We start from the raw sequence: 13,441 nt of genomic DNA on the forward strand, positions 1-13,441 counted from the left end.
GCAGCTGTAACGTAATCCCTCATTGAGGAGCATTAGAACTACGCTGAGGTAGCTTTGTATTCCCGGGTGACGCCAGATAACCCAAGGATTTAAGATAGAGAAGATAAATATATATATATATATATATATATATATATATATATTTCATTTCATGTCAAAATAGATATTGTTTGAAACCAGAGAAATATATTTTTATGGCTAAAAGTTGATGACAGGAAATTTCACTTATAACATTGTCTGGCCTTAAATGAACTCAAGGTCGGATGTCAGAATTGACATCTGAACTTGGAAATCGTGAAAATGAGTAATTCAGATTTCAGGTGTGGGAGTCGTACTCACGCAAAACCCTAAAGCTTTCGATTTCGTGGCGAAATCTTATTGGTTGGGGAGAATTTCCACCCCATCCACATACCTTACTATATATACGACTGTCGTGCGAAAATTAGTCAGTTTAGTTAGAGTTGGGAGTTGAAGCAGATTGCTTGTTGAATCCGAGAAGACACGTGACTCCTCCACACCTCATACATCCGTCTGTCGCTGTCTGTGAAGAGATTTGAGACCTTGGAAAAACTTACAACGAATTGAATGAGAATTGTAAAAACATTTTTGTACATAATTTTGTGAAAATTAAGCTTCTGTATATAGACTACATGAGTTTGTCTTTCGTCCTGCCTATCGCTTCGATATTCGCTTTCAGCATACCAGATTTCATGTAACAACCTCAGAGGAGACTAGACTGCACGAGCCGAGATTTCTAGAGAAATAAGCGTCCTTAACCACCTTCTCAAGTGAGGGGTTACACAGCACTGATTTTAGATGGACTGGCAGGGATATAACAGTTTGCAGAACACATTCCATCAAGGTTTGGTGAGCTAAGCATTTATATTTTTAGATATGTAATTAAGCTTGCTTCTTTTTATATATCAAGAATCGACTTTGTCTGTGATAAGTACACTGCACGGAGTATTAAAAACTCTGAAAGAAGACGCTGTTTGATTACACCCTTGTTACGTGCTTTGAATGAAAAAACAAAAAACGGTACAATTTTGAAAATTCCTCATGTCTGGTGACAATAAAGAATCTTTACTTTTATTTATGTTGATGCATTGGAAGAAATTGCCATCAGAAGAATTTCATGGAAAAACTGTGATTGCGTCATTTAGCCAAGGATGTTTCTTGCTATGTCCTAACAGTAATACAAATGAAGTAATCGCAAAAACTTTGCCAAAATTAACAACTGACCACGAAGAAGCAAATACCCTTCTTTTGCTTCATGCAAAGCATGCATAAACTAGTTTCTCTTCCATTATAATTAAGACTCCACATACGGATGTTTTTCTTCTTTGTTCAACAAAATGATTTAAACTCTGATTTATATATGGCAACTAATACCAATTGATCATCTTGTTTGATCTCTACTAAATCAGTAGCAGAGAAATGCGGACCTGTTATTTTAAGTGCCTTATTTCCTTTGCATGCATTCACTGGCTGTGACACTGTTAGTAGTTTTAAGGGAAAGGGGGAAATAAAACCATTTGAATTGATGAAAGAAACAGAGGAATTTCTTCAAACTTTCACACTGTTAGGCTGCAACTGGCATTTGACTGACAATTTGTTCCAGCAAGTAGAAAAATTTGTGTGCTCTGTTTGGACAGAGAAATGTTTCTTCTTTAAATATTGCCTGTTTTAATATTTTTCACGTGACTGGAAAATTTGATAATACTTTACCACCATACCAAAATAGCAAATTATCAGGCTGCTATTTGGCGGCAGTGTCTTCGCATTAATATGAATGCTTCTTCTCCAACAAACCATGGCTGGAAATGCGAAGATAAAACACTAGTTGTTCATTGGAACAGCCTTCCCAAACTCCATCAACATTAATCAATTTAGTAAAGTTTAACTGTAAGAAGAACAGCTGTGACCACAAGCATTGTTCTTGTGTTCGTCCAACACTGCCTTGTACCAACCTATTGCCTGTGTGTAAATTGTTTTAATGTAGTTGAAAAAATAATTAAATGCAGCAGTTCAGTAAAATAGAAGATTCTGACTTCTCAGATAATGAATGATGAGATAAGCTTTCAGGATTAGAGAACAATCAATTATTTTTCAATTCCTTTTCTAAATGTATTACTTCATAATAATTTTGTCAAAATAACTAAAAAAACTTATATATATATATATATATATATATATATATATATATATATATAAATTCTTCTAAGCATTAAGGTTTGTATATCAGTCAATATGCATATGTGACAAAATTACATCAAAAAGTAAATGACCGTCCAAAATGAAGAAAAGTCATTCAATCACCAAAAGTATTTGAAAACAGTTTTTCCATCTATGATTTTTGAAAGGCACAAAATGTGGAAACATATATAAATGCGTTTCATGTCTTTTGTCAAACGAATGTAAACTGCAGTGTTTTATGAGGATATTTGCAATTTGAGAAAAGGATACGACAATAGAAGTAACGTTTTCGTTGATATGGTTTTACACAAGTTATTTTATTTGCTGAAAATTCCTAAACAAACACATCATATAAGAGACAAGACATATCAACTTCTTGTTGATACACTTTAATGTTTTAAATTACTTATTTAAATTTCACTTTAAATAAAGTAAACCATGAAAATGGACTTTTTCCGTAAATGACACACCTTGTATTATCCCCCTTTTTCTGAAGCAGTGCGCACATTTAGCCTGGAGATCTCTTCAGATTTGAAATCAGCATGAAGAATACTCCTAGAAATACTTGAAATTTGCTTATATGAATAAAATTTCTAACAACTCAAAAACAAAGCCCTTTTTTTAGCCTCTGGCCCATAGTCTATAAGCCGAAAAGCTGCTGAAGCATTTGTCCCTGGAACCAGTACTGAACGCACAGCACAATGGTGGTTTAAGAAATTTTGTGGCGCCAATGAGCATCTTTAAGATGATGAACGTAGTGTTTGGCCATCAGATATTGACAACGACCAATTAGTCAAAGCCAATCTACACACAGCTGTTTGGGAACTTGCTTCTGAATTAGACGTAACATATACGGCTATTTCCAACTACTTCGAAGAGATAAGAAAGACAAAAGAAAATTTGATAAACGGGCGCCACACGAATAAAAAGACGACGACGACGACGACGACGACGACAGTGACGACGACAGTAACAACATAAGAAACGCCGTTATTAATTGTCATATTCCATTTTTTTACGCAACAAAAACGACCCATTTCTCGACTGGGTTGTAACTTGCGATGAAAAGTGGGTTCTTTACGACAACTGGCGACACTAAGCTCAGTGGTTAGACGTTGACGAAGCTCCACAACACTTCTCGAAGCCAGAGTTACACCAAAAGAAGATCATGTTTACTGTTTGGTGGTCTGCGACCGGTCTCGTCCATTACAGTTTTTTTTTTGAATGCAGACGAAACCATTACGGTGGCGAAGTACTGTCAACAAATGGATGAAATGTATCACAAATTTCGACGACAACATCCAGCATTAGTCAATAAAAAAGGCTCAATTCTTCTCCACAACAATGCCCGACCGCAAGTTGCTAAACCAGTCTTGCAGAGAAGTTGAACGAATTAGGCTATGGAACTCTGCCTCATCCACCATATGACCACTAACAACACATTAGCATCGCCAGTTGTCGTAAAGAACCCACTTTTCATCACAAGTCACAACTCGGTTGCGAAACGGGTCGTTCTTCTTGCGTAAAAGGAAGGGAAAATTACACTTCATACTGAGACAATTATTATTTTTGGTCCCATTACTATGAAATGCTAAGTGATCTTTGGATTTTTTAATATATATATATATATATATATATATATATATATATATATATATATATATATATATATATATATATAAATTCGTATTCCTGTCTGTTTGTTTATTTGTTTGTTTGTTCACAATTTGATTAATATATATAAAAGGTTCATTCAGTCCTATATATAGTATTATATTTTGCTTTCTTTTCGGGGAGCTGGTTGAACCCCACATTAAAAACTACCTCGTTTCACATTTTGCTTTCGCCGGGAAGCAAATAAATACTAATAGAAAACTAACTATGGCGCGAGTATCAAATTGAAAATTGTATTTCTAGTAAAACGTAATACATGGATAACCGGACAGCGAGAGTGATTTTTCCCACACTCGACCTTGCACACTCAGTCACTCACTCTGTGGCCACTACTCTCTCGCTCCAAGCTGCTAGCAGTACGGATAAGATATGGAAGAGTTCATTCGTATGTAAATGTAAGTCTCTAAAACACCTATAATTATGGCCACTACATGGTCACCAGTCCTGATATAGGTAAAACCTTGTTTTCTATTCATATTATTAACGGAATCTTTTTGATGGAACAAATTATTGTACTAGTTACAGTTGTTTGTGTTGCGTATAAACTAATATACACCTGTTGTCGGGATTCTGTGTCACTGGTTGAAAAAATGTTAATGTTAATTCTGTGTCACTGGTTGAAAAAATGTTAATGTTAATTTATAAGAAAGTTTTTTTTATTACATTTTCACCCCAAACAAGGCACATTGTCACTTTGTTGTAGGAGGCTACTATCAGGGACATAGGCATCAGGGGTACTATGTAGGGAGTTGGGCAGCAAGATGTCGGTTCACGTTGCACTTGAACTTTTGCATGTCAGTACAGTTGAGGAAGCAGGGACCGGAAGGGAATTCTAAAGTCTAGCTGTCCTGGGGAAGAAACTACTGGAGTAGAAGGCTTTCTTACATCTAGGGATCTCTACTGTAAAGGGGTGGGATTTAGGTGCTTGTCGGTTTTTCGGGAGTATTTATATCGAGGGGTACAAGTGCTTGCAGTTCGTAAGAGCATTCACTGTTAAAATACTTGTAGAACAGGCAGAGGGGTGCAACGTTTCGTCGATGGGACAAAGGCTGAAGTTTAAATGACAGTTCCAGACCTATCAGATTGGCGACTCTCTTTTGAACCTTGTCTAGGAGCGAGAGACTAGTAGCAGATGCACCATCCCAAATGTGACAACAATACTCCATACATAAGCGAATGGTGGCCTTATAGAGGTATAGGATACTTTCGGGCGTAAGTAGCTTTCTAGCATGGTAGAGAGAACCTACCTAATTCGCAGCCGTCCTGGTGATACTCTCAATGTAATTGTTCCAACGCATGTTTCCTGAGAGCGTTAGGCCGAGGAGTTTAAAAGATGTACTTTCAGATAAAGAGTCATTGGCCATTGCTATTGGTGGTAGAAAATGTTTCTTGTAATTATTGAAGGAAACGAGTTTAGTCTTGGCAGCATTGTGGCACAATGACGTAGCCCCTTTTAAAGGAGCTGGGGGCTGCTCAATTAATAACCCGTATATCTAGCTTCTAACCTTGTGCCTGACTTTGTGATGCAATTAAAAACGTTTCATGCAGGTGTTTTTGGGTTTGGGAACGTTAGATCATGTCGGTTGGGTTTGAGTGACAGGTGTTATGAAACTTTTAAAGGTCAGATTTACACGCGGATATCTGAAGTTGAAAACTAAAACATTGTGTGAAAAGCATATTTCTCTCTCTCTCATTCTCTCACTCTTTCTTTCTCTATTTCTATCATTGACTTCCTTTCTCTCTCTTTCAATGAAGAAAGAGAGAATTAAATATAATTTGATTGTTGTAAAGACAGTTGAGGTTTGCTCGCTGTACGCGATGGGTCGACTAAATATGTTTCCTAACTTGTTAACTGTTTAATAAATTATATTTTTATAAAAATGTATTTTGTCGCTGTTTTCATACAAGTATTCGATTCCAGCATACCATTAATGCTGACGATAGAAAGCTGCAATGAACACGCAACAAGCGACGATGGGAAGATGCCTGCAATGACCACACATAATGCGACCCGTACCAAACAGTTATAGCCGACGACGGATCGACCGTTTTCGTTGTGTTTCCAGCATGTGCCTATCGTTGGACATCGTTCATTCCCCGTGGAGCTGGTTGCATTCCCAAGACGTTCATCAACCAAGTAACCCTCCCGGGGAGCGATAGGACTACAGCATTAAATGTGACCATCCATTTATGTTCCCATTCCACTATAGATTGGAGATCACCCTCTAGTGTTTCTGCCATTTCTTTAGATATGTGTTCATTTGTTTTCCTGTCGTGTCTGTTATAAAGCGTGGTGTCATTAGCATATATACCTATCTCACAGGCAATTTTGTCAGGGAGGTCATTTATGAATATTATGAATAACAGAGGTCCCAGGATTGACCCCTGAGGCACTCCCACATTTATATCATATTGTTTAGATGTACGACCGTCGAGGACACCCTGGATTTTTCTCTTATCTAAGAAGGATTTAATTATGTCATGTATTCTTCCAGTGATACCATATGATCTGATTTTTCTAAGACTTTCATGCCATAACCTGTCAAAAGCCTTAGATATATCTAGAGCTACTGCTCTACCCTCCCTCACTTTGTCTAGTGACTAGTATATACGTTCTGAGATTACAGTTAGGATGTCTGCTGTGGGACAGGCTTGCCTAAATCCATATTTTTGGTCAGTTTAGCATCTGTAAGGTGATGTACTAGAACTTGGTTAATTATGGTCTCAAATATTTTGGCGAAAAGTGGGAGGAGGCTAATTGGGCGATTATTTACTGGGTCAGTTCTTTCGCCAGAATTCTTGAAAACTGGTACTATAGAAGCAGTTTTTCAGCTGGCAGGAAAGTAAGATTCATTAAGGCATTTGTTGTAAAGTTTGGAGAGAACTGGAGTTACTTCGGCGGAGCACTTTTTTAATAGCACAGCCGGGATGAGATCAGGTCCACATGCTTTTGAAGATTTCTTATGGTAGCACACACCCGAGAAGGGGTGATTTTCGGATCGTCTAGTGTCTAGTCTAGTCTGTCCGCAAAGGAAAGTCAAGGAGGGGGTGATTAGAAGGTGATTAGTGGAGTTGGAGGCAAACCGACTGGCAAGCATGTTAGCCTTCTCGGTTGCTGAGCAAACAACCTCATGATTGTTGGATCGTGGGGGAATTGTTGATTGCCCATTATTTACTACACTGTTGTAGATTTTCCAGAAGTCGTGGGTTCCTAATTTCTGTGCTTCGATGCACTTTTTAGTGGTTTCAGTAAATTCTCTCTTAGCTGTCGCTATTTCTTTCTTACAGTTACTTCTGGATTCTATAAACTTCTGTCTGTTTGAAGTGAACTTATGTCGGTTAAATCTGCGGTACACATGCTGCCTTTGCACGATGGTAGCTGCACAAGTAGAAGTAAACCATTGGGGAGAGTGGGGCTTGCTATAAAATTTCCATGTGGGAATATATGCTTCAATTGCTGTTTTGAACCATTCAATGGTCTCATTTGCGCACTGTTCAGCAGGAAGTGAAAAGATATTTTGCCATGGGGTGTTCCTGATGAGATCCCTGATGGCTTCCTAGTTAGCCTTTTTATAATATCTCGTTGTTTGAGCAGTGGCTCTTCAGTTTTGGCTCTAAAGTTTAAGGCTATTTCAACCATTACCACTGCATGATCGGCGTCCCCAAGTGGGTTGTGGGCATTAGTTAACAGTCATCGGGAACTGTGGTCAGAAACAGATCTAGAAGTGATGCATGTTGTTCTTGCTGGTCTGGGAAACGGGTTGGAAACGTAACCATCTGTGATAGGGAATGAGATATAGAGAAGTTATATGTTGTGATACCAGCCGCGTCTGTGTGAGTAGAAAATCCAAGCCAGTTGCTGTGGTGGACATTGAAGTCACCAAATACATGCACTTGTGCGCTAGTGTCGAGGGAAAGTGCTGTATCTATGCTGTCAGACACTTTGTTTATTAGGGTACAGTCCTGGGTCGAGGGAGAGCGGTAGAGAAATAAAAGTAGCTATTATTTATGTTATTATTAATCAAAAAATAAACAGTCAGAAAAAAAAAACACAGAGAAATTCTGTTGTTTTAAAGTAACAGGTTACTTTCGTCTGCGAAGTGATAGATTTATCTCGTTATCTAAATACATTGTGTTTCTTTTCAGGGGAATGCGCCTTTGACAGCTTTCTTTTGATTTAAGGATCACAATGAAAAAGACAGAATTATCTCCCTTTCCTTCAAATAACAGCTTTCCTTACGTAACATTATCAGTTTGTTGAAACCACGGATTTCTCAGTTATATGTTCACAAAATGAGGATATAGATATGGCGTGATGCTACTAAATAAAACAAGTAAGTATTAAGGTTTTTTCTTTTCTTCTGTAACTTATTGTTTACTACGTTCCTGTTTATATTATACTAGTATCTATTTTACATTGAATTCAAATTCACCCTTTAAATGGATCATCCTAATTTAATACCTTATTTATTTGTTGACGTCATAGAAATGTGAAACAGTTCATTGGTAATTTCAGTTATAATAGAGATAAAGATTGGCCCCATATAGATATATTTACAGCGCTAGTATATTAATATATAGATGCACAAAAAGGAAATTGATACTCACCAGGTTTATTGCATATGATATTAAGTATTTTGCACGACCTGCAATAATAATAATAATAATAATAATAATAATAATAATAATAATAATATGAAGAAGAAAAAATCAAGGATCGATAAGACACAAGAAAACAGTAAATGCCCACTCTGTGGACAAAGAGGCGATACAATGAACCTTATAATAAGCAAATGCAGCAAACACTTAGACAAATGGTACAAGCAGAAACTAGCAGCAGTACTTGAAAACGGAAGTCACAGAATTTTATAGGACATGGATAGACAAACAGATATATCCATCCAAGCGATATCATAATTGTTAACAAGAAAATCCTCACTAGATTGTAGATTTTGCCGTCCAGCAGACCATAGAGTGAATACCAAGTAGACAAACAAGCAGAACAAATACACTGACCGAAGAATTGAAAGCGATATGGAAGATGAAAAAAATCAAGATAACATCACTAATAGTAGGAGCACTATGAACAATCTCGAAAAACATTAAAAACTGAATGGAAGAGATTGCAATCAGAGAGATAGCTGCTGAAATATTAAGAAAAATCTTTGAATGTGTACACTACAAGGGCCCGACAATATTTTTTTGGGACACTTTAGTATCCGACTTTCTGAGTACCATAAAGTGGCGAAATTCCTTGAATAGAATAGCATAAACATATAAAGACAATACCTGTAATAAAAATGGAAGAAAATCGATTAGGCAAGGAAAAATATTTAATTTTCATCATTTTTAAAAAACACACGCAACATTATTTTTCGGACATCGTTGAAAAACTGTTAATAGTCTGTAATATCACCTTTCTTCTTAATAACTTTTATCAATCTCTCTTCGCAATGATAAAACATCTGCACAATAACATCTGTACATGTTTTTATTAGTTGTTTTTTTGGCATCTAGTATTCGTTCCCATAGTTGAACCTCTTTCGTTATTTCAGGTCCATCATACAAGTTGTACAAGCATTTCCTAAACATTTTCCATTAAATTTAGATCTGGGCTTTTTGCAGACCATTCCAAAGTAGTCATATTCATTTTAGCCATCCATTCTTTCATGAGTTTTGACACATGGATGCTGCAATTGTCTTGCTGCAGAACGAAATCATTCCCCATCTCTCTTCTTATCGTTAGTAGGGATTTCTCGTCCAGCAACTGTTTGTAGCTTTCGCTGTTCTGTCATCCTTGCAGCCGCTCCAACCATATATTTCCATTAGCAAAGATCATACCCCAAATCCTATCCTCGGTCTAAAAGGGGTGAGCCTATTGTACTGAACAAACGACAGATAGGAGGATGAGGATATGATTTGGGGTATGATCTTTGCAGTACTTGGCGTTTCTATGGTTTTCGTTCTGCTCTTTGGAAGTGTCTAACAAAGTACTGCCCTAAGAAAGCAACCACAGTACACTCTCCAACACATTTTTCGTCAAATTGCCGCATTTTAACGATATAATCAAATCCGTTATCCGCAAATTCATCTGTAAAGAATATCTAGACATCCAGCTTACACACCTCAAGCAAAAACTGAAGCAACATTTATCGAGACTTAGAACATCACCCAATAACGACGCCTACACTCTACCAAATTGCCTCAGCAATAACATAAGCTTATGCAACTGCACATATGCAGTTATCAAATACAATATGTGATGTGCAATGGATTGTACATCGGTATCACAGCTAGACCACTGCATCCACGCATAAAAGAACACATAACAATCAAGACATCTTCATTAAAAAATCTATCACGCAATCACAACCCTACTAAAGACGAACTAGTGAATATAGTTGCTGTTAAAAAGAGATTTAGACAACCGAATTTAATTGCCAATTTAAACCAAGAAAAAGAGCGGTAACATCCATTTATTATATTCTCGTTCCGGATTTAATATTTAAAAATATTTCAAAATTTCCATTACCAACCGCCTCACGCTACCCTGAATTACCGTTTAGACTGAATTTAGACTGAAATTCTCACAATGGGGTTTCTGTTTATTAATAATTTTAAAACGTATTTCGACATTACTTTGCACTCAACAAGGACCTCAGAACTTTGGATAACATCTCTGTTACTTAAACTTTCATCACCCCTCCCCCCCCATTTAGCCCAAAGTCCCGAGGGGACGTCAAATCCTGGTAAAAATGAACAAACGGCGCAGTTTTAGGCTTTAATATATGTAAATTTGAGTTCTGCACCATGCAAAAAAAAAAAAAAAGAAATGTCTAAATTCATCATTTGCCCCACTTCCATTTAACCCCAAAAGTCACCAAGGCCTTAACATATTTAAATTTGAGTTCAGCACCATGAAAAACTGCTAAATAGACATACACAGAAAATTTTGGACAAATATGGTAAAATAGTCCCCAAAACAGAGTGTTCTTATTAGCCCTAAAAGAGTTCCTGCGGCACAGCCAAGAGTTATCGCGAAGTATAGACAAACAAAATTATATAGAAATCAGTTAGTTACAACTTTTTAGAAAGTTTTATAAAAATCCAAGGCGTCAATTTTTTTAATAACCACAAAAGTATCAATTTTAGCAATTTTAACTTGAAAGGCACTCCTGGGGGGGGGGGAGGCAACGAGAGTTTTTCCAGAAAATCCGTTCTGTTAGTTTTTTTAGTCATATGTTTAATGTTTGTGCAAAATTAAAAAAAAAATACTAGGTGTAGTTATTGAGATAAGTGCAGACAGACGAACGGACGATGGTGAATTTACAGGTCTACCTTCCTTTTGTTGGGGACAAAAAACTATTTATCGTTTAATTTTAAGTTGATTGTTTAATATTTGTTTATTACTGAAATTCACATTTTATATTTTGCAAAAATTGATTGTCTTCTGCTTGAAACATTCGTCATTTTACATGCATATTTTTTTTTATCTTGTCTTCTTTCTACTTCTTGTCTTGTCTTCTTCTTGTGTATATAATAAAAGAAACGCAATGTTTCCCATCCTGATGAAACTACCTTTAGGTTGACGACAACAGCACATAAGAATTACAATGTTTGTGTCATTACCCATGACGTCATCTAACTATAGATCGCAATTACATACACATTATTTTGTTATATTAAAAGAGTACAGTTAGTCCGTGGAGCGCCATAACCATCCCATTCAGCGAACCCATCTGCGTTTCGCCGTTTTCCTTGAATTGTTTAAAATAGATTACTACATATTTTATGCAACGGGGATGAAGTTACGTTTAATAAAAAAAAAACAAAAAAAAACAGCTTCATCCCCGTTACATAATTTGGATTTTCTAAAAATAATACACGTGTTTTCACATATATATATATTTTTATGTTTAGTCGCTTCATAAATGTTTCAGTTTTGTTTTACGTTCGAAAACATCGACTTCAGCCCCGCTGTTGGAATTAAATAAAATTATACGTGGATTTTCATATATATTTTATAGTTTTTTTTTTCCATAGATGCAAATGTAAAAACAAGTTGCTTTTCTTTTTAGAAAGTTATTTTTATGACGGAGTGAAATTTGGCGCGTGGGGTACTTTTTGCCGTGCTAACGTATAAAAAAAAAATTACCGCGTTATTAGATATTTATACGTTGGTAAAAAAAAATAACTGTTTTTCTTTACATATACCATCCGTTCCAAAAATGTCTTACTTATTTGTACGAGTTTTCTTGTATTTATTTATTTATTTATTTATTTATTTATTTACAGTTCGGAGTTTATTTACTTCAATTACAGGCACCCATAAACAAAGAATTCATAATTATATTTTATTTTACGTAAGTGACGTAGCGATATATTAATACGCTTTTACGAAATTATTATTCGGACACACGGTATAAAACTAGCATTTCTTTTCTTTTTTTTTAATGTCTCACTGACTAAATTTTAATCATTTAATTATTATTGTACACGTGAGGTTGTTTACTCCGAAAGTCACGTTCGAAAAAAAAAAAAATTGTCTTATTACTTATTTGTACGAGTTTTCTTTTATTTATTTATTTATTTATTTATTTATTTTTTATTCTTATACATTTTGGAATTTATTTACTTCAGTGACAGACACGCATAAAAATAGAATTCATAATTATATTTTATTTTCGTAAGATATATAACGGTATAGTAATTCGCTTGTACTACAATATTATTACGGAGACATTTTTTTTTTACACGGTGGTCACCACTTATCAAGGCCCGGAAGCCACTCAGGGATAAGGATTATTGCAAGTACAGTACGTTAGTGTGGAGATTTGATGAAGTGTTTACTTAAGGGGACGGTTCATTAGGAATTTGTTTACGTTGGACTTGAAGACATCCAAGTTGTAGTCAGGTGGGAAGCAGGCAGACGGAACAGAGTTCCACAGGCGTGCAGTTCTAAGAAAGAAGCTTTGTTCATGGAATCCACGTTTTGATTTAGGCACAGATAAAGAGTGGGGGAAATTTTTCACAGTGGATTCAACTAGACGGGTGTTTTTCGTGAAAGATTGGCGAGGGGGGGGACCAGAGATTGGAGTTCAGACGAGTAGCTGCCATGGAAATAACGATAAAACAAGGATAGACATGAGATAAAACAATCGTTTCTTTTGTTTTTTTTTTCAGTAAAAATGTTTTACGTGGGTATAATTTAATCACCTTATTGCACATGTGAGATTGTGATTTTTAAATGGTAAAAAGATAGGATGATAACATTAAATTACAGTTACATAGAGTTGCATTCAGAGGGTGGAGAGGTTACAGCTGTGGCGAGTGTTCGATGTACATATTATTATTATTGCACTTAATAAAACAACTGATTAGGCTACCTCGGAAGTACAGACCCAGACCATAGTAATTTAATATTTGGCCAATAACAAAAATAACAGCCGTATTTCAAATTTTTACGCGGGGTGGGGAGGCATACTATCAACGGGCAACGCCGGTTAACGGGTCCTGCTAGTATTACATGCAGTTCACTGCTATTATAAATCCATTCGTGTCTTTTTTCTTC

The 13,441-nt window shown here is 36.1% G+C and overlaps 1 protein-coding gene across 1 annotated transcript in view; it reads right to left on the reverse strand.

Moving 5' to 3' along the window:
* The window catches only part of LOC145293985 (enteropeptidase-like), a 123,778-nt gene that overhangs the window by 27,091 nt on the left and 83,246 nt on the right, over positions 1–13,441 (reverse strand). Inside the window, exon 13 of the mRNA XM_080140878.1 lies at positions 8,479–8,516. Coding sequence (XP_079997004.1) covers positions 8,479–8,516 — 38 coding nt within the window. The remainder of the gene's footprint in view (positions 1–8,478; positions 8,517–13,441) is intronic.

Source organism: Euprymna scolopes, chromosome 15, assembly GCF_053919585.1.
Source record: "Euprymna scolopes isolate OS-2025 chromosome 15, ASM5391958v1, whole genome shotgun sequence".
Lineage (NCBI taxonomy): Eukaryota > Metazoa > Mollusca > Cephalopoda > Sepiida > Sepiolidae > Euprymna > Euprymna scolopes.